Source organism: Hippocampus comes, unplaced genomic scaffold (genome assembly GCF_001891065.2).
Source record: "Hippocampus comes isolate QL1 unplaced genomic scaffold, H_comes_QL1_v1.1 scaffold68, whole genome shotgun sequence".
Classification (NCBI taxonomy): Eukaryota; Metazoa; Chordata; class Actinopteri; order Syngnathiformes; family Syngnathidae; genus Hippocampus; species Hippocampus comes.
In genome coordinates, this window is record NW_017805625.1 from 5411233 (window position 1) to 5433214 (window position 21982).

Sequence of the window (21982 nt, forward strand, 5' to 3'; positions counted from 1 at the left end):
GCAAACGGGCTGAGAATGCTCCGTGTGCTCAAAGACACACTTCATCTCAATGATAGTTCAGATGTTATCGATTTTTTTTTTTTAAGGTGTGAATATTTACTGCCCCGATTCAAAAAAGTTGTGTTTGTTGAGGGATGGGGAATTGGAATTTCGGGTTGACACGAGGTGTGGGGAGGTTAGACAACATCCTCTTTTTCAGTTTGACATTCCGGTCAATCGCCGTCACTGGGACTGGAAGCATTAAAGAGAATTAACACCTCTTTTCTTCCCATAATAAATACTGCATGTGCAAGAGTTTGATAAAGGCACTCGGTAAGTGATGAAATAATATCACCGGAATGTGATTAAAAAGCCTAATTAGAAAGCTGGGAGCTGCTAATTACGTACGCACGCTAAAAGTGCTAGCATCCGATTTGGGGCTTCTCTTTGTGAGCGGCGCACATTGTGAAATGGGCTTATTACACGACATTTTACTTTTAACAACGATAGAGTCATAGAACATGCTTCTAATAGAACAGAAAATGGATCATGTCAAGATCTAAAAACATTTCTGTCTGTGAAGCTAAACTGGGATATGTTAAAAGCTTTCATAATTGCCCGGACAATCTATTAGGCTACAATAGAGCAACCAATAATAGAGATCACAAAAAAGGGTTGACAGAATGATCCTCATAGCTTTAGATGTGCTGCTATCAGGCGTCATGCGAACGGAAAATTAAAGTCACCATTGTTGAACCGGCCCAGAGTTGGTTTGAAATCTGATTGAAAGGAAGTCAAGGGAGACCAAAGGGTGCTCATGTCAAAGCGCTTTTAGAAGGGCTTGACATCTTGACACCTGCCAACACACCAAAGGCGAGTGAATTTCAACAGCGGTGGCCTCCAAATAGCCACTTTGCTAGTTTTTTTTTCCAAATATATTGACGATGAATGTAAGAATCCTCATTGTGCCTGCTTTTAAAGATTTGCTCGGCTCGTTCAATGATTTAAAAGGTTGCAAAGACGTTCGCCAGACACTCACAAACAGTTCCAATGGTAAAAATGGCCAGCGTATCACCTTCATTTCAGTGACACAAAAGTGGTGCGCAGGTGCCTGTGAGCATAGAAAATTGAATATTAAATTGCATATCTACACATATATTAATGGTAAATCGTGCCCAGACGCGCTGTAAGTCTATAAGTTCATTCATGAGGTTGGTGTGTCAGGAAAAAAATGAGGACGACACCAAAATTCTTATGCGCACCACTGGCTATTATTTTAATGGTCATTATTTTGGATGTGTCATCATACTTAGTTTTTAATTTGGTTTTGACTTTTTTCTTTTTAATTCAGTTAGTTCTGAGAGCAGGTTTGTTTTTTATTACTTATTTTTTGGAAGACTTTTCATTTATTTTGGCTTTTATTAGCATTGACTTTAATTTTATTTAATATACGGAGGGTTTGCGAAGTGCGAGATAAAAACTAACCATTTTGTAATAAACTATCATTCCTAAATGACTGATCTTTCTTCTGTATGACGAAATTCATTCTTTAACAAAGATGAAAATGAAGGACATTTTTATTGAAATTAGTCGAATAGTCATAAAAAATAATGACTAGTCGCTCAGAAAAATGTTCGATCAGGTAACGGTTTTCTCTCGCCCCTTCCCCTCCTCATGAATGGATTTCGATCGGGATAAAACATCTCCAAAGCCTCTGATTGAATGATGCGCTGACCAAAAAAAAAAAAAAAAAAACGTGCACAATGTCAAGGGGAAAAAAAAAACGTGCACAATGTCAAGCAAAAAAATAAAAATAATCCCCCAGCATGTCACACTGAGAACTGAAAACCTCATTCAGCCTTTCACTGCAAACACACGTCCCATCTCATGTCAATATCTGGTCGACTGACTGACCATTGAAAAGATAAGTATTAAATCTTCAGTGCAAATTCGTGCGGCTATTATTGTCCTGGATGATTTTGAGTAAATCCAGCTCCCATCGTCCACTTTCTAAATCTTGAGCATCAGTGTGATATGGGGCTTTAATCACTCTACGAACACTTAGTCGAGACTGTCACGACGCTCGCATGAATAAGCCTCCATATTTGTCTCTGGTTGAGGCACTAATCTGGAAGATCTAAAAGCCCGAATCAATCCCGCATTCGGGCTCTATTGATCTCATCTCCCCGGTTCCACTCTCGCTTTTGCTCTCTGCGGTAATGGATACCGAAGATGTCAAGCAGGTTTAACATGTAGTGCTTCTTTAAAATGGCCTCTGACCCGCGCCACTCGATGCCCTGCGCCGCATCGCTCGAGACGAGGAGAATTTTGGTGCGTTTCAGTGAATCGGAAGGGCCGTCCGCCGGTTTTGTTGCGGTAGCTGTGAAATGATCACGTTCGGCCTTAATGGCGGCGGAACGTCATTAGACTGCGAGATTACACTTGAACTAGCCACCTCCCTCTGGCGGAAGCTGCGATACGGGTGAAGTTTGAAAGGCTCGATGGACTGGACTGATGGATCAAAGCAGTGCGACTTGATTGTAAATATCTGCACGTGTCCGCTCCCGTGTTAGCAATCAGTGCAGTGAGACGCTCTCAAATCTCATCAAAATTTGCCCGCGGTGTTTTCACAGGCAGCTGACGCGGGGAGGTTACATTTTCATCAACCTTTGTTAGCGAACGGCATTATGCAAAACAATCCTAATAAGCGATTTCCATGAAAGGTTGAGGAGGGGCGGCGAGCGGGCTGAAGAAGAAATGTGTTCATGTTGGTGCGGGTCCAGACTTTTCGTGGGAGAATTGTGAGTTTCGGTGACACGCGGCAGAAAGTAGGCTGAACAATATTGGATTCTAAAGTGGGACACCTGTGGCATCGTCAAATTCCTGCAAATGCGTACATTTCGTGATTAAGATCCGTGCACTGTTGGTGAAGGTTGAAACAAAGTGGTCCAGATTCAAATTACGATCGTACAGCCTTAGCAGCAAGTCACAAGAATAATTATTGATTTAAAAAGTTTTTGTAACACTAGAGAAACCACCAAAAGGTGATATCACTCTTCTAGTTCTGTTATTGTCAAAGTGTGATACGAATGCCATCAGCAGTATGCGGGTTTTCTCTCATGGTATGCAAAAGAATCACCAAATTAAATATAAATAAAATTTAAAAGTAAATTTAAAAATGATACACAATCAAACATATAAGAATGAAAGTTAATAATTTAGCCAACTTTTCCAAATATTCAGTACAGAACATTTTTTTTCAAATACAGTACATTTGAGTACGGTCGATTTGTATTTCATTTTAAAGTACACAACAATTTAATTTAATGTGAAAGAGCTGGTTCAATATTTATTCAAGCAGTTTTTCTTTCACTTTATGTCGTAAAAATTTTAACTGAATCGTCATTTAATTATGATGGTCTCATTTAGGAGTGTGAAGGATTTTTTTTTTGATTTTTTTTTTTTTCATGGGAGGCAGTACTTGGTATAAAATGTATGACAACCACTGATAATTAAAAACAGAAGGCTCACATTCAAAACATCAGGACACGAGACGCAATAAGTTGATTCATGAGGAAAAGCTTTCAAAACGAATACAGTAGGGCGGACAAAGTCAAACTCGTGTTGATAACCGTTGTAATTCAATTTTATCGAAACGGTAAAAGTAAAAAAAAATCCATTGTGTTATTTAAGGTCACGGAGGGAGTGTCATTTGGGGTTTTTGCTATTTTCAAAGTCAGTATCAGCTTGATATTTTGCAAAAACTAAAAAAAGGAAATACATGAGGCGGGGAGAAAACAAATATTCTCGGCCACGGGGCATTAAAATAGAAAAATAAACATTGACTTGACTCAATTCACTGAATGTTTACAGAAAACGCAGCAAGTAGCAAGCGTGTTCAGCCATGCAGTAGATGTTGATAGTACATCTGTTACATCTGTTTGTATTCATCACATCAGCAATTCCCCGCCCCCAAATAGGACCCCAATCTGTTATTAGTATCATGCAGCACAGGTGGATTCATTGTTTTCAAAACAATACCACATTTGATCTCTCGTGCTCTTCTTTCAACGTGTGGAACAGCGAAACGTAATAAGTGGGACTTGCATTTGATTAGACGGTATTTTGTGACTGAACTTCGTCCGCGGCTACTGTTGCACTGCAGTTCGACAGGTGATCGTAATGTGACCTAACCCCGCTGTTATGTTGGGGGTCAAATTGGCCCGTTTGGAAAATTCAAGAAAAAAAAAATCTCTGTCTCCATTTTTCTTTTTTAATATAACAACAACAAAAACTCAGCTGCATTATTTTTGGATGACTGAACATTAGAGCGGGTTACATTGACTGTATTCGCCGTGTAGAATGTATTTTATGAAGCTATCCTGCTATTTACCATGGAAAATGAAAATGTCATGAAAATATGTAATACTCAAATATATACTAATAACAATAATATAGTACGGCTTTGAGAAAATATTTTCAAAAAGCAGCAAGACAATGAGTATGGAGGGGATATGATTAAGATTATTTGCAAAAGGACCACGATGGTTGTGAAAACTTGCGCTTAACTTAGGACCGGTCCAAGGTGTACACCGGCCTGACCACAATCAGGTGGTCTGAGCTCCACCTCACCCGCTACCGTAATGACGACAAGCCCTAGAAAATGATACATTTGAAAAGCAATAACCACATAAAAAAACACAAAAAAAAAAAAAGACGACAAAACAGAAACTTATTTGTGAGCAGGGATAAAACGAGGTCAATTTTTTCAATTGGGGGATCCAGAAGAACAGAAAGTGACCCACTTTTTCTTTCTTTTTGGCTGTGTCTTGACATGCGACAAATTCCTTTGTTGTGGCTAAACTCAGCATGGGTGCTTGTGCACCACTCATCTGAGTCCCTGCTCGGGCTCTGACCTTCCACGCCCCCCCATTGTGGCCGTGGGAAGTGTCACCTTATCTCCCCCCGTGGCAGCTGACGTCAAAAATGTGCACCGCGCACCAACGGTGGCCTCTTTGTAGTCAAAAGATCACACCTCACCGGTAAACTCGACCAGATCCCTCACCTCAAAAAAGCAACCTGCACTTGGCAACAAAGGTGGCCCGGCCCGTCTGTATCACAGAGTGACGTTCTACGTGCCTTTGGAACAAGGGCCTTCTTCTGTGGGGAATTACCCGCCTTGAACCATTTTGTAATAGCACCACTATCACGTAACAATGATACGAAACAACAAAACATGACTTAGCAGCATGCGTCCGGGCCAAATAAATCATCTGCAGCAGCTCAGAACCAATATTTATGTGCTGACATGATCAGAATATGTAATAAAATAGATTATACCCACCTGAGATGCAGATTATCAAATCTATACAGTATGCGAGCAGATCACTACAGACTTGTTTGGCTTGCTCTGACCAACCAATGAAAGGTGCAAAATTGCTGACATAGTCTGTGAGGGGAATTTTAAATCTGGTTGGTCAAAAGAAACTGTCCCATTGAGAATATGTACAGTGGTGCCTTGAGATATAATTTTGTTTCATTCCGTGATTATGCCTGTAACTCAAAACAGTTGGATCACAAATCATCTTTCTCCATTGAAATGAATGAAAACGAGATTAATCCAGTTCATCCTGTACCCCGCTCAACCCCCCCCCCCAACAAAAATTGTAATGTCCTTATTCATTAAATAATAGAAGGGAAAGAATTAAACAGCATCTGCATAATGATTCATTAATTGCCACTGCTTCTGGCGTGTGTGACTTGGCCACCGGGGGCAGTATAACAAAGTCATACTGACCAACTACGACAACTGTAAATCACTCAGTGAGCTAAGTGAACAGTTTTATGCCGTTTTATTTTTAGTTTTTGGCTAGTTGAAATATCCATTCCTCGAAGTGTTGCAACCAGGATTCTAAATTAAGTTTGTAGAAGACCAGCCAACGTGGCTGGTGACTCTTTAAAGTTACCGGCCAATCACAATTTCCAATAGCATTTTGTTGTTGTTGTTGTTGTTAACTTTAGCTCTGCTGTTTTTCTCGTCCTCACTCACACCATCTCTGTTTGTCTCTCGTGCTGGTTGCACTCTAGACCCAAGTGCCCAAGTTCGGTCGTGGAGAATTTCGGTTAATACAGGCCAGTGCTTGCGAAAATATTTTGGCTAGCTTAGAAGGCAAGACCAAATGTCAGACACAAATGAGACTGTGAGTTTATCCTTGTTGTAGTGCAGCCTGAGTGCAAAACGAAGGGATTCAGATCTGCCTGTTTCACAACACACAGGATGACAAACTCATTCAGAGTGGCCAATATTCACTTAATCAGGTTTTGCTTTCATTGCGCAGCGTCTGTCTGTGAGAACAGGAGCGCCACTTCCATGCTTTAACTACCGTCTGGACACAGAGGAAGCGTTCAGGACACTCAACTCTGCCTCCAGATATTACTGATAAAATATAAAAGCCATAATAATCAAGGAACAGGCTGTAATGGGTGTTGTCCTGTCCCCCCCAAATCATTCCCAAACAGTCTGCCTGACTCCCGTAGCCCGTGCCAAATGCGAAGAAGGAAAAGGGGAAGCAGAAAAAATAAATACATCCTCAATTTTAATGGCTCATTTCCGTGGGACACTACACTTAAGCCTTAGGCCCGCCAGCAGTAAAGAGACGACGAGATCGAGGCCCCACCAACCCCAGTAAATTGTATAATCTGCTTAGAAAAACACACGACAGACACAGAATCAAAAAAGCAAGTGGATGGAACCGAGTGTAAATACTCTTTCCTCTCAGTTTTTACACCTGCATATTTTGCATTTTATTGCAAGGCATTTCTTTTTTTTTTGTAATCAAGTGCCATGTTTATAGTTTAAGGGCGGGGGTGTCAAACTCATTTTTGTCACAGGTGATTGTAGTGACCATTTCCCTTGGAGGGCCCTTATGACTGAAACTATATAAAGAAGAAGAATACAATTTTATTCAACTATTATTTAAGTAACTGGAATGAGGTATTTGGTCACAAGAAAATGCTTACAATATGTCACTGATTTATTACATGTGAAAATCTGAAATTTTGGTAAAGATTTTAGCAAGAATCGTGGGAGTTGTCATCTTTGATTTGCCTTCGCGGGCCACTTAAAATGATGTGGCGGGCCACATCTGGCCCCCGAGCCTTGAGCTTGACACCTGTTGTTTTTTGTTTTTTTTTATGTATGCACCCTTTATAAGAGTAGCAAACCATATTTTAGAAGAAGAAAATCGTGATATGTGGAGAACGGATGAACTGGTTCTGCTCTTTTAGCCTTTCACACTGAATACAATCATATTTTTGAAATACAATAAAAAGATAGTGACAACTGCAAACGAGGATGCAAACCAAAAGCCCTCATCACTATTTGATTTGATGTGGATTACACAAGTTCCGAGAAACAGTTGCACTCAAAGGATATCACAAAAATCCAATTAGGACACATTTGTGTCCTAACTGCTTACTTTTGGTTGGACTTTATGTAATGTCGAAGCACAAGAACAATCACGTCATTGCGTGAACTCTCAGCATTCCCCGTTTCATTCCACGAAAATGTTGGTGCAAATTAACTGTGCAGGGAATCTCAATTTTCTCGAGATGGCTCAAAGATAAATCCAATTTGCAACACACACACAAGTAAACATTGAGAAAGCCAGCCAGGAATAAAATAATTCCCGCTCATGTGCAAATCTGTGAAAATATTTTCAATGTGATGGTCTATATTTAGAAGATTTATAAAAGTTTCATCTCACACTAAATTCGAGTCGCAATGATGTTGCTTGCGGCTTTATTTTCCCAGAGGAAAGAAATGTCCAAGGTCAACTTCTCACAATAAGAAGTTGTGCTAGATGGATAGGTATGTGTCTATGCAGCGTCCTTGTCATTCACCCCTCGGGCCACAAGGTGTTCCGATAGTTTTACGTAAATGTGAATCACCCAGAAAAAATATTCACTAGTTGGGCGATTGCTCACTATGCTGATGTTTGCCTTGCACATTTTCGAAGGATTGTTAAAAGCCGACAAAAGCAAACATCCTTGGATCAGTTCTTTACAAAACGCCAGACAAAAACCACTTCTGAGAGTGACTAAAGAGGACTAAAGAGGGCAAAAAACGATGAGGAGGCAGTTAAAAATTAAATGACCATCATTTTTATTCTTTACTATATTCTTTGTTTTTTACATTATGCACAACTCTCATTTATTGTGCAATAATCTAATTGGAGCATGTATTTGTTACATACTTTGATGCATTTTTATGCTTTAAAAAACATTTATGTCTGAATTTTGGGGGGGGGGGGCTTGGAACGAATTAGGGCATTTACATGGAAAACGTGTCTCTACTTACAAAATTTTCTACTTAGTAAATTTCTTCCAGAACCAATTAATTTCATAAGTAGATGTACCACTATACCTTCAATTGTAATACGGGTGAAATTATTGCTCGTTTTTATTTTTTTTTAAACTACATGCAAAGTGGACCTTGAAAAAAAAAAAGATCTCTTATTAAATCTCAATCGCAATATTAAAACCCTTTCATGCTCCCTGTAAACTGATAACATGATAAGCTGTCCACTGCAGTAACCGCTGTCCCCGAAAAGGGTTAAAGATGTTCATCTTTCTAATCATTAATCATCGATCTTTATTTCACACTTTTTTTCCCCGCAAAAGCTCTATGAAATATATTTTTGTTAATATGTTTATGTTTTTGGGAAAATTAATTAGCTTTACATTATTTCCCTGAGGATTTTTTTGTTCTCAATTTTCATCAGACTTTCTGCAAAGGACTGATGACGAAAGCCAAAGTTCCACCGCATACGTTTGAAACGGTACTTCGTTCGAAACGTGCGATTATTTGCCCAATAGTATGATGGATGTCTTGCAGGCAGACACAATTCATTTGGAATTGTCACATCATGAAATGCAGATTTGACGCTCGGTAAAGGCGCAGATGGTGAATAATAATAAGAAAGATGACAAAGGGATCAGCGAGCTTGCACCATCAGTCACCCTCTATTGGCCGCCTTCGTCTCCGTTATTGTCCTCCGCACTGCGCAATGAGGCTATATACACACACCTGATGATAAACACGCGGGAAGATTGGCGTGTGATAAAGGGAAAATAGAGGAGACAAAGGCCTGGTGGGAGTCATTTTGGGGGGGGGGGTGTAAACACTGCCTGAATTAGCCTGTCGGCCCACTCAAAAGAGAACACATGCACTAGAAATAAAGTTTCTTTTTAATCATTGTTCTGTGAGGAAAATAGCCCGTTATATTAAAAGGGGGGGGGGGGAACAAGCAGGTTTTCCCGATGTCTGTACGTGCACTACGTATGTTTAAACCAATCAAAAAGCCTTCCAATTAAGAGTCTCCTGTAAAAGGTTAGCGATTGTTTCCAGGAAAGAAAAATCACTATCTGCCTCCCATTTTCATATGAATGAGCTCTTTTAATTAAACAGAGCAGCTAATGAGAGGCTATAATCAAAATAATAGAATGTCAGAGCAGCTATGCGAGGGAGGAACAAAAAAAAAAAAGAAAAAAGAAGAGGCCCACGTGAACGACATATAGAAGGAACAAGCGGCGCACGCGAAAGGGGCGAAAAAAGGAGATTAAGTGCTTCTGAACAGAAAACAGATAGCTGTTGTGTTTGAACCTTTCATGTTTTATTTTTTTTTACCCACCGACAGAAGTTGAAAGGATGGCGAATTTAGCGGAGACTTTGGTGCGCAAAAAGAAATGAGGACTGAAGAAGAAATGCAGACTGGCATGTTGTCTCATGTGTGTGTCAGAAGATGGAAAGTAAAGTAAAGTGAGAGAGAGAAAGACACATGCGGGGAGATCTCAGATGAAAACCAGGCAGGGGGAAAAAAAAAAACGGCTCTGATCTATTGTTGCGTCGGTACGCGCGCGGCGCGGCGGCTCGTTTGTGCGCCTGCTGTAATTTCTTCATTTGAAGGTTAATTAACACTCGCAGTCAAAAGTAACAGGACTGCAAATCAAAGGGAGTAAACAGTCTTGCGGTTGCCTCAAGGGATTATTAGAAAAATAAACGAAAGCTGCGTAATGCCATTCAAATATTTGAAATATGAACTTGGGAAAGCAGTTTTCCTTTGATAGGACTTTAGTGATCAAGGACAAGTGAGCTAAACTTGAAGCAACTATGAAGCAACTGGACAAAAATGCAGTCACCCGCAAAAAAAAAAAAAAAAAAAAAAAAAAAAAAACGCCTCAACATCCAACAGCATCCAAGAGCTCTGCGCTCACTTTTGATTGACACGGTCGCAGAGGTATTCTCGAAACAATAGACTGACTTTTGTGTTTGTCGCTTCCCGAGAGGGACACAATGCTAGAAAGAGCTTAGCAGATCAGTTTTAACTTTAAAACTGCACTTAAGTAGAGAAAAATGAAAACAACAAATGCACTTCATGATTCCATTGAAATGTTTTGCACACAAGTAAAACAAACATTTTACCAAAAGAAAGGTTTACAAAACAAACAATTCTTGATGATTAAATGCAACTGTGTGGAACTTCCAAAAAAGATGAATACAACCGAACTGTACTTAGTCATTTTTGCGGAGTCCCATTTTGGAATCAGCATGTCAATTTGAATTGTAATTACAATACAAATCTAACTCAACAGAATGTCTTTTTCAGTTTTTTTTTTTTTTTTTTTTTTTTTTTTGTCGGTCTCAGAAGGCGGCCATTTTGCCGCTTGCTGCCGACTGAAAATGACAGAGCTCAGGGTACCTGAGCCCTCCTGACATGGTTAAATATGGTGAATGTTGATGCTGAATTCATATTCCACAAATACAATATTAATCAGAATGTTTAATATTATAGAAAGTTTAGACTAGTGATTTTATAAACACATTTTTGGGGTTAATAACACTCTTCTCTGTGGTAAAAAAAAAAAATCAGATCAATGTTTATTATCATACAATATATCAATACATCAATGATTTTTAGGTCAATAAATCAAAGCCCCATCCTTCGTATTTTCTGCTCTGAATTCCCAAATTAAAAAAGGGCAGATAAGTGCAAGTAACAAAGGTACACAGATCCTTCGTGGACCGGTGTGTGTGTGTGCGTGTGTGTGTGTGTGTGTGTGTGTGTGTGTGTGTGTGTGTGTGTGTGTGTGTGTGTGTTCTTGTGTGCGTGTCTTGGGAAGCTTTTAAAGGCACACACATGTGCATATATTTGATTTGGGGCTGTGCCGTGTGCATGTCATCGCCCCGGCTCTGGCAAAGCAGAGGGATATGAGCTAATTAGGAAGGAAGACAACCGAAGGGCCAAAAAAAAAAAATTGGGTGGGGGTGTGGGGGGATTACATTAAAGAAACGGGAAGAGGGGATTACTGTGAGAGGCGTTCTACTTTCAGCTCAAACAAAGTACGAGACAAGGAGTAAAGAGTTTCGAGACCGATGAACAAGAGCGTTTGCACCTATTTAAGACCCGTGTCCCTCGTTTGACGTTCCTTTTTGTGTCTCTCTCTCTCTAACGTGGTCTTTCGTGTCTGTGTTGCCATCTCGCAGGACTTGTCCCTTACCAAGCGCGGCAACCATATCAGATGGGCGGCGGGCCACTGTTATCATAAACACGGATTTGGGAGGGCTTGCAGACATACATAAACAGCAGCACCACAGGCTGCAGTGTCACATCTCTTCTAAACCTCCGTCAGTCACTCTGCTCTTCTAAAAGCCTCATCAAGGCAGTGTTTGGGTCAGCCTGCCAGCGCTGCGCTTTCAGACGGCTCGCGCATACAACCGGAGTCACCGTGGGGACCCCATTAGCCCCGGCCCAAAGCCATCAGAACTCCATTGTCCCTGGCTGTCAGTCCACGATTGGTTCTGTATACATTGGGCCATTACAGAACATTATAGAACCCTCAGGGTACAATAAATACCTCTTAATCTGATATCCTTGTGTTTGCTTTGACAGAAGTGACTTGGAGGGTATTGTGGGTTTGAAAATTTGACACAAGTGGAATACTCAGTGGAGAACCGCAAAGATCGCGAAAACGTTTTCCCTTTACAACCATTAAACGCTCCTATGCTAAAACAATGGAGCTGAGGTCATAAAGTAGCATTTATGCTATGATAAGCGCCGCGCAAAGTTGAATCAAGGCAAATGGACTCTCCTTAGCTGTTGAAGAACGTATCGCCTTGAATCCAGGTTACCTTAACAGATTAGCCTCTCTGGAAAATAAAGAAAATTCCATAAGTGTGTGTGTTTTAAAATTTAGAAGTCACATGGTCCACAGGAAGTTGCATTGTTCCGGTCAAACACCAAAAGTTCCATTTTTATTTTATTTTTTGTATACTCAATGAGATTTGAACTGCGACTTGGGTGGGGGCTTCAGACAGAGACAGAACTACAGAGAGACAACAAGCAAATACAGTTACGAACCGTTTTAGAATAGTGTCAATTGAAGACCTTGGAAGAGGGTTTTTTTTTAATCTCCATTATATTGTTCAAATTGTTTTCTCCTTTATTTCAAATAACACCAGCATTCTGCTGTTAACAATCTACAGGTAGATTATAGTCAAGCGGAATTAAACATACCTCGCTCGATATGGACAAACAGAAAGCTAGCGAGCTAGCCAAACGCAGAACAAACATTTCCCCCTCAAAGTCTACCTTCGGCGCTTCTGATGAAGCTGAAACAAATACCCTTATGAAAAGCAAAAGACAAGCACCTTGTTTCTAGCCAGGGTCAAGGTTGTAACCATTTTGCATCGATATGCATTTAGTTCGGTGGTTTCTGGTGTCAAGTCAATTGTATTTGTATGGCACCACATCCCCCAGGCACCTTACAGTTAGAGGGGCTCTGACCTCTCCTCTCATCTCCTCCCGATATTATTTACAGCAGTCCCGTGAGCGTTTGCAGCTAGGTTTGGACAACCACGAGGCTCCATGTCATTGGCTTTTTTTCAACTATGAGGTTTGAATGGTGTTTCTCTCTGGTCTGTGTCATGCTTGAGACATGAGGCAGAACTAAAGTCATGTTTTCTTCTCGTGTCGTGGACGCCAGCAACAATGCGGAGACAACAGCTTTCGGGTGAAATTTCCAGGTAAATCTAAAATGCACAACCAATTTCATTTGGCCTCTCAACGTTTGAGTGGACGTGTCCCAACACCGTTGAATGTTTCAGTATATTTTGTGCGGATAGTTGTTCGCTAAAATGGGGCTGAACAGCAAAATTCCCAGCAAGTGTTTGATCCAGGAACGGACCGATCAATTTTCTGGTTTCAACTACAATTGGTATACAACAGCTCTCTTCATCATGCGTTTCGCATTTTGAGATCATGAGACCAAGATGCCACTGCAAAGCGTGAAACAAATGGCCAATGGGCTTAAAAGTATCATAAAACGTCATCAGTAGGTTGCAGTAAAGATTGGAAGAGCAACAGAAAGGAGTACAAATGTATATAGATGCACCACTGACACATTAATGGGTGCAAAATGATGTATCTTTCTTAAAAGGTAACTTAAAGTGGTCTGGTCTGAGCCCTGAAACTCCAGGGCTGAAAGGGAGTCCCACTCCGGCCCTGTACTGTGCCCTCAAAAGTTTAGAAAAGATCACATTATAGTACATTATAAATTCATTCCGAAATGACACTCAAAAGCCGAAAAGCTCTGACTTTCTGTGAAGTAGCCTGAAAAAAAAAAAAAGATGAAGATATGTTCAGAAGAATGTTTTTTTTTTCAAGGTCAGTACACTATCATACAACGCCTTTATTGAACAAAACATAGTTTCCAATCGATGTGTGTCCAGATCAGAAACAAATACTGGGCCCTCTGCTCTCCTCAAAGAGGAAGACAACGACAAGATGAAATCGACAACAGACAAACGTATTTTTGGAGGTGACGTCGCAGGTGAACTTTGACCCGCACTGCTGAGCTCAGCTGTAATGATCTTCTGTTATTGTGACTGTCAATGACCGTCGCCGCTTGTCCTAAGGTGACGAATAGGATGACAAAGATAATACCGGCCCCTCCGGTTTCGGGTGTGATTGCTGGCTGGTCAGCGCGTGTGAATGACTCGGAGATATGGCAACACTTTATCAATATGCCGCTTTATTGAATTGGCAGCGCTCGTTTGCATGGCTGTTTTGTTGTCTTCCTGCTTCGGCTGAGACAGGCGCAGACATGAAGACAATTCGAGCGGTGACGGTGGAACAATGGCAATCTTTATGGGCTTTTCTTTCACTCTGGCATTTTGGTTTCGCCTTGCAGATTTAAGAACAGATCAGCTAATTAGCCCGAGTTTGATTTGCAAAAGGACATAAGTCGCGGGAAGATAATGGCATGCATAAATGCTCCAAGCATTCATTTCACTCCGAACATTTTGCAATAAACCAAGTTGAACAGACACCATATAGTGCATTTATTCCCAATCACAAATCACAATAGATTTGCGCAGCTGGGCAGGTGGGAGATAACAATGCCGGAAATGGGGAAAGGTGGACTGAAAGAGGCGGCGGTGCTATTAAATGAAACGACCACCATTTTTTAATCACAACTAATTACATTGGAAGGCGAGAGTGTGATTCTATCACTCGCGTGTGTCTGCTCTTTGGCATGTTCTCGACACGCATCGTCTGTCATGGATTCATCAGCCGGAGATCACAATCGCAATATTGTGTCGTTAAGTGTTGTCACGATGCCAAAATTTGGACTTTGGCACCTGTAAAAAGTAGCTGGATTTATTTTGCATGCATGCTCGCGTTTTGTCCGTATGAAAAATTGTGCCCCCCCCCCCCAGCATTTCAGTTTCCCATGTCTGGTCTAGATAAAAGCTGATTGCTGCTACTTTGTTTTTATAAACCAAGTGCTAACAACTATGGGTATAATCAAAGTAATGTTTGAATGACTGAATAATTACAGCTTTTTTTTTTTTTTTTTTTTGCTTAACCTGGTATAATTTGCAAAGTCACATCAAAATCTGTGGACAATTTTGTGACTAAATAAAAAATTACATTATTCTGAAGATTTTATTTTAGTTTTTTATGTACAACATGATTGCGATTGGATGTCAAAGTTTACATTTGTTCCTGATAACGCGCTAGAACTGGACTCATCAAATGATCCCTTCTCTTGTTAAACAGATATCATGATGGTGGGTAAAAATCGTATAACGTTGCATCGGCAAATCCTGTCGGCCACTGATTATCGACATCGTACTCAAAAAAAAAAAAAAACAAAAAAAAAAAAACAAAAACAGTTCAATGCGAATAAAGTTTTACAGTTTTGTTGCGGCAAATAAACCTTACAAGAATGTAATTTGGGACGAGACATTAATACAAGGAGGGCCCGTTAGGAGGCTCCCCAGTGGTTAAATTGCTAATTAATGTTGCAGCCATTTATCAGTCAAATGGCGGCTAATTAGTCTTTTCAATCTCGTCTGCCTTGAGACACATTTGAAACCGGTTCTGTCGCCCTCCTCCTCAGCTTTGACAATTACGGTACCCCCCCCCCCCCCCCCCCCCGCCTGCTCCTTTGTCTCGGGAGAAGCAGGCCCCGTTATCTGTGCACATCGACGCTCGTTTCCCATCTGTAAACATTGGGCCGCTCAGAGGTTGACCCGTAGCTACTGTGGTGAACTCGAGGTTACCCGCTTAAAGGCGGTATGGATGGAAAATCATCACGTCTGGGTGTTATCACTAAGGGCAGCTGTAAAAGTGGTGCTGGACGGGAACCTGTGGTGAGGGAACGGCGCGACTCTGGATTTGGATTTACACTCGGGGGTGGAAAAGAGCAGAATGACGCATGATGACGATAGTATCAATGAAGTTATTTATAATCTTGGGACAAAAGACGTCTTGATTGTCAATGATGTGAGAACTTGCATAGACAGCTTTTGTGAGCATAAAACAGATGTGAACATTATTTTTTTATTTTTTTATTTCCACCATTTCACTTTCAAGCATTTTAACCCTTTCATGCACTCCGTAACCTGATAACATGATAAGCTGTCCACTGTAGTAACCGCTGTCCCGAAAGGGTTAATATTTTTTCAGTATTAAAAAAAATCAGCGATTTAATATGTACATGTAGTCGAGAGTAAACAGCTGAGTACCAGTTGGTAGAAAGATTTTTTTTTTGTACTCTCCCAAAAGCAACACAAACAATACCAGGAACCCTGTTGTGTTCCAGTGTGCACGCAGCCACTCAAAATCAACGGCAACCATGAATTTCCCAGCCATGTTGATCTCACTCAGGATAACGTGTATTGCTCCGTCCCATAACCTCCCTATGTGTCAGCCCCCCACCCCCACCCCAGCCCACCTCCATCCCTGCCCCCCGCCAAAATCTCGACAGTCTTTGAAGCAGATTACACAAGCGCCCTCACCGAAGCTCGGAAGGCTTCTCTCACATACAAACACAACAGGATTAGCATGCATGTTAAGATCGATGAGAGAAGCCGCCGCTCCCGTGTCCGCTTTAATGAGAAAAGAGGATGTTCTTTATCAAGACAAGGAGGATCCACCTAATAATCTTTTCCTAAGTAGTACTGACAAAAAGTGCATATTAAGCTTTATCTTTTTTTTTTTTATTATTATTGTTATTTTTCAATTATGCGGTTCCAATCATAATAGATTTTGGTTTGTGTATTTATTGGTCGGTGTGTTACGATCGTTCAAATAATATGATTCATGATTGGATGAAAATGTCAAAATGTTTTTTTTCTTCAAAATGTCTCGGAACAAAAAACTGCTTTTGCAAAGATAATGATCGCTGCTGATCTTTTTTGAAACGTTTTTCACATCAAAACAACAATAACAGTCACATTTACCAAACGGACAATTGAATGTACATTATGTTTAATTGACTAGACTGAATAATATTAAGCTGTGCAATGAGGATTGATTAGTTATGCAAGGCATCCTGTATAGGAAAAAAAAAAAAGAAATAAAAATGGATGGCAAATGAGCGCTGCTAGAAAGCGAAATTGGAGAGACACACAGACGACGAGCAAAACGAATATTTTGTCCCCCTCTCCGCCTCCTTTTCTATAAGAGGAACGCGAGGAGATAAGACTAAAAGGACTGTCACTCAGGGGAACAAACCTTCCAGTGTCCCCTCTTACTCCCGCTCCTCCTGCTCTCTCCAATTTCCTCAGATTCCTGCTAAGATAGAAGCACTGTTCACAGCGTCATCTTGAAGTATTTCCAGCCAGACTGATGTATGTCGCCATTACTGAAGGCACTTTATTACAATTTCCGACTAAATCGTACTACAATCTATGCCATTAGGGCAAGGGGGTGTCAAACTCATTTTTGTCGCGGGCCCTTTTCGAGTTACGTCTTCCACCCCAGAATGCCGTCACGGCAGGGAAAGCGAATAAATGTTTAATCATCACATTTTTTGGAGTTCTGAAATCAGTCAACTATTTCTTTGTTGTTTGTTCAAATATTGTTCAAGTGAGTGTAAACAGAGTAACACAATTATTGAAAAAAATCTCTATGTTATTTATTACACATGACAATGTGACATTTGGTACATATTTTTAGCGAGGATCACGAACGCTGACAGACATGATTTGCTTACGCGGACCACATAAATGGACGCGGGGGGCCAGATCTGGCCCCCGGGCCTTGAGTTTGACATATTTTAACTGCACGTTTATTCTAAATGGTTGCAATTCGCAGTGATGCGGTACTGCACTGCATTGTACTGTACATTTCAAATAAAGGTTGAGAATAGTTTGATCATCATAAGCCCGCCTTACACCGAGCGATGCATGAGCGTCCAAAAACAGTTTTTGGGGGTTTGTGTGGACCGTGATTATATTTGACGTGGTGAAATTTAGGTGATTCACTCAATGTTGTTTTAGGGCTCAAGCACGATAGAAGGTATGAGTCAGTGTGACATGACAACAATCGATTTAGATTATTACAGGTTCTAATGGGCCCTTGGTGCTTTTGCATAAATGCAACACAAAATTTATTTTGTAATGTCATTTGACCCGCCCCCCCCCCTCCCAACACACTACTAATTAATTCACCTTCCTTTGGAGCCCTGCGATTGCATTCATGACACAAATTGATTCATAAAGCACATCACAAGTGAAGAGGCAAAAATAATGACTGGCAAATGAAGTTTTTGATAGGCTTTGTTTTATTTGCGTGACTTTTCCGATGAATCTGATATAATTGCAGGTCAAAAACCCTTCCGCTGTTGTCATTTCAAGAAATGATGTCAAAAAGAAAATTACAACGTGATTAATCATTGACCCCAGTGACAGAAGAAGAGATAGATAACAACATGATTGCTTTATAACACCATTTTTTTTCCCATCCTCAGCTGGTTTAAAAACCTCCCGTTATCAGATGTGTACAGAAAAAGAAATCAATGGTTTGCTAATTGTTTTTTAAGACCTATTAAAAAAAAGCACACAAAAAACAAAACAAATGCTTGTTGTCAGAAGGGTGAATCGAGTCTATCTCGGTTTGGTGAGATTAAACTTTTCCCAGTAGTTGCAGCTATACGCTTTTATCTAATTTAAATTAAGCATTTTCCACCAAGCCATAAAATGAAGTCAGCGCAGGCTTGCTCCAAGGACAAAAAGTCTTGATGAATGTTCGGACGGCATCGTGGAGGTCACGACTGAACCATCTTCTTATGGGGGTCGAAGACATAGCGCTTAAAATCCAAGTGAATGCTAACATGCTGAGCGTCGGCTTTGGGCTCGTCTTCATTTGTGGCGCCACAGTCTTTGCCGCCCCCCTTCCCCTTTTTCTTGGAAGTGGTCGAGGACAGCAACTGCTTGGTTTCTGGGCGGAGACCCTCTGAAGAGAAGATCCGCAGACATGATTTTTTTTTTTCTTTTTAATTCTCTATTAATTTAAAAACCCATTGACCTTCACGCCTTATGAGGGACTCTTTTCTGTTTCCAATACCCATTGTACACTTTCCGAGGCACACCTGAGCAATGTTGGGAAGCTCTGCATGTGGTCGCAGATGGTACAAAGTGGGAAAAGACATCTCCCTATTAAGACCACTAGTATCATGTCAGAATCTATAATAAATAAATAAATAAATATAAAGATATATACATACATACATACGTATATGTATATATAAAAGCATGTACAGTGGTACCTCTACTTACGAACGTCTCTTCATATGAAATTTTCAAGTTATGAAACGCCTCAACAGGAAAATATGGCCTCTAGTTACGAAAGAAATTTCAAGTTACGAAGTTAAAAATACAGTCTGGGCTGCTACTAGTAGCTCAGAGTTTCCTGAATGCAACATACTTATAGCTGCTCTGCCATTGGTTATGACCGAGCATCATCCTGGCATCCCATTGGTTAAGAGGGACCTCTACTGAATGTGTCTATGCGTGTAGATAAATAGATATGTATATGCAGTGTATGCAGCATCCTCGTCATTCGCCCCTCGGGCCACGAGGTGTTCCGATAGTTTTCCGTAAATGTGAATCCCCAGAAAAAGTGTTCACCAGTCGAGCGATCGCTCACTATACTGATGTTTGACTTGGACATTTTCGAAGGATTGTTAAAAGCCGACAAAAGCAAACGTCCTTGGATCAGTTCTTTAGAAAACGCCAGACAAAAACCACAGAGAGGACATGAACTAAAGAGGGCAAAAAAACGATGAGGATGCAGTTAAAAGTTAAATGACCATCATTTTTATTCTTTACTTTATTCTTTGTTTTTTACATTGTGCACAACTCTCATTTATTGTGCAATTGTCACGTTATAGCATGTATTTGTTACACATTTTGATGCATTTTTATGCTTCATGAAACATTTATGTCTGAATTTTGGGGGGGCTTGGAACGGATTAGGGCATTTACATGGAAAATGCGTCTCAACTTACAACATTTTCTCGTTGAGAATTTTTTTCCAGAACCAATGAATTTCGTAGGTAGCGGTACCACTGTAGTTCAAAATCTATTTCCGCAATTTACAGAGTGCAACTCTTGCGTCGAAATGACAACCACGAAATAAACATTAAGCTGTCCTGTATCTCCGACTGCACTGGCGAGTGTGCATTTTAGCTAAGTTCATCAGCGGCGGCTGGAGCACGTGCGCCTGCCTCCACATGACCTGCAGCCTTCACTCTTCAGATTTAACAGCTAAAAATGTGCAGCAAAGCAGGTCTCTGTTCCTCAAGGAGACATTCTGGAGCATGCCGACGTTAATTCCAACGCTGCGCCTCCCAGTCTGTTGTCTGCCTTGTTCTGAATTTCTTGAGAACTATGAGTGACTCTGTCACGCTCCTTATGCCGAGTCACATTTCTGCCCTTCTTGTGCTTTTCTATTTGTGCCCTCCATTCAAACTGGCTGCTAATTTGGCCCGCGGGTTTTGGACACGGAAGGTAAGCAATGTTCTAGTTTCATTGCTTAACACGCTGTCTGTCTGGCCTCATCCATAATGGCGCCAGCATTCTTGTTATCATTATGCCGATGTAAGGGTTGTTATGCAGTGAGATATCGCGGCTAGTTGTGGCTACAACAGCGTGCACAAACTTGAAGGAATTTGTGTTTGCATGCAAACGCATACAGTCGAGTCCTCTTCTCTGTGAATTAAACGTATTGTGGGTTGGCCAAACTTTTGTACTCAAAGGTCACATTTGATGTTTAAAACAGACAGATAGGTCATAATTTCTTTCAAATGTCTCGGTCAAATAGGTTGTTTCAATAATAAAAGAATCATTACTTTTTCTAAGTGCATTGTTGATAAATACTGTCATCATAATCGATGACGTAGTCAAGTATTCGATCACTGACGATGAGTCTCGGTTTTCATATGCCCTAGTTTAGCTTTCGTTTTTGTCCGATCCAGTTTACAGGACTGTTGATTATACGCATGATTGGTGGACGTGATTAAAGAACAGAGAGGGCCTTGTGTGGCCCGCGGGCCACACTTTGCTCACCATTTCTAGCTGTGCCCCAATCACAAAATGGGTAGTAACTATAATTAGCTGCATGTCAGTACTTCAAATATGCTGTTGCTACACACGGCTAACAAAGTTAACAGTTGAATGTCGTTGCTGACCAAAACAGCAGTACGGACGAGTACAAAATAGTATACAGTACTCAATCAAGTACTGTAGCACACAAAACATGACGAAGTGTGGGGACTTACTGCATGTAGTTAATGAGCTCCTAGTGTTGTTGTTTTTAAAACATTTAATTTCTTTATTTTACTCATAAAGGCCTCAAAAATGTTGGTTTTGGTGTAAAGGTAGCACAAGTTGATCATATAAAATACAAAGAGGAACTTAAAATTTTAAAAAAGTCTCTCATGTCCTCGGAATGATAATCTTGCTATGTAACATTCAGGCTGAAAAGCTCACTTCCTCATCATCAGATGCGCCATAAGCAAAAAGCTTATGACAGGTTCACGTACTAAACAACATGCAGCATTTCCACAAATAGTGGCCAGGGGAAAATACAATCAGTGCCTTGAATTTATTGGGGGGGGGCTTGCATTTTCGCATTTTCACATTGCAGTTTTGCACTCGCTTTTTTTAGAATAAACATATAGCCTCGTCTTCGCCCCAAGCCGTTAAGTCAAAGTTGGCATTGGCTCTGCAGTAGAGAGGGTAAGTAAGGTAAGCAGATAGGATCACACCCCAGTAAAAAGTGGGGGATTTCTACCAGTGTGTCAAAAGTGGATGTTACGTGCACAGTGCATTAATTCTTACTCCTGGAGATTTTTTGGATGAAACGTGTTAAGACGATGTAACCAAAGAACTGCTTGACATGATGAAAAAAAAATGCCAAAAACGTCTCTGCGTGTGACCAATAGAGTGTATGAACTTAAATCATTACATTTGCTCACGCCCCATTTTTTTTTTCATTGATGGGAAAAGGGAACTGTCTATTTGGGAAGGGATGTTTATTTGTTCAAGTGGATGACGCAGCCAGCCACTAACCGAGACATGGCGTCCATTAGAGTAAAGCCGTAATGGTCACTATTTGAGGAAACACAATACACACTATTAGCAAATCGT

The 21982-nt window shown here is 40.6% G+C and overlaps 1 protein-coding gene across 3 annotated transcripts in view; it reads right to left on the reverse strand.

Moving 5' to 3' along the window:
- eefsec (eukaryotic elongation factor, selenocysteine-tRNA-specific) overlaps positions 1-21982 on the reverse strand; it is a 56697-nt gene that overhangs the window by 24936 nt on the left and 9779 nt on the right. The window contains exon 8 of one of the 3 annotated variants that reach the window (XM_019880492.1): positions 18092-18785. The exons of 1 other annotated variant lie outside the window; for it this stretch is intronic. In XM_019880492.1, the coding sequence (XP_019736051.1) occupies positions 18598-18785 (188 nt within the window). In that variant the 3' untranslated portion in view covers positions 18092-18597. Of the gene's footprint in view, positions 1-18091; positions 18786-21491; positions 21558-21982 lie in introns of those variants that run through there. One more of the 3 variants, XM_019880493.1, reaches the window with a different exon arrangement.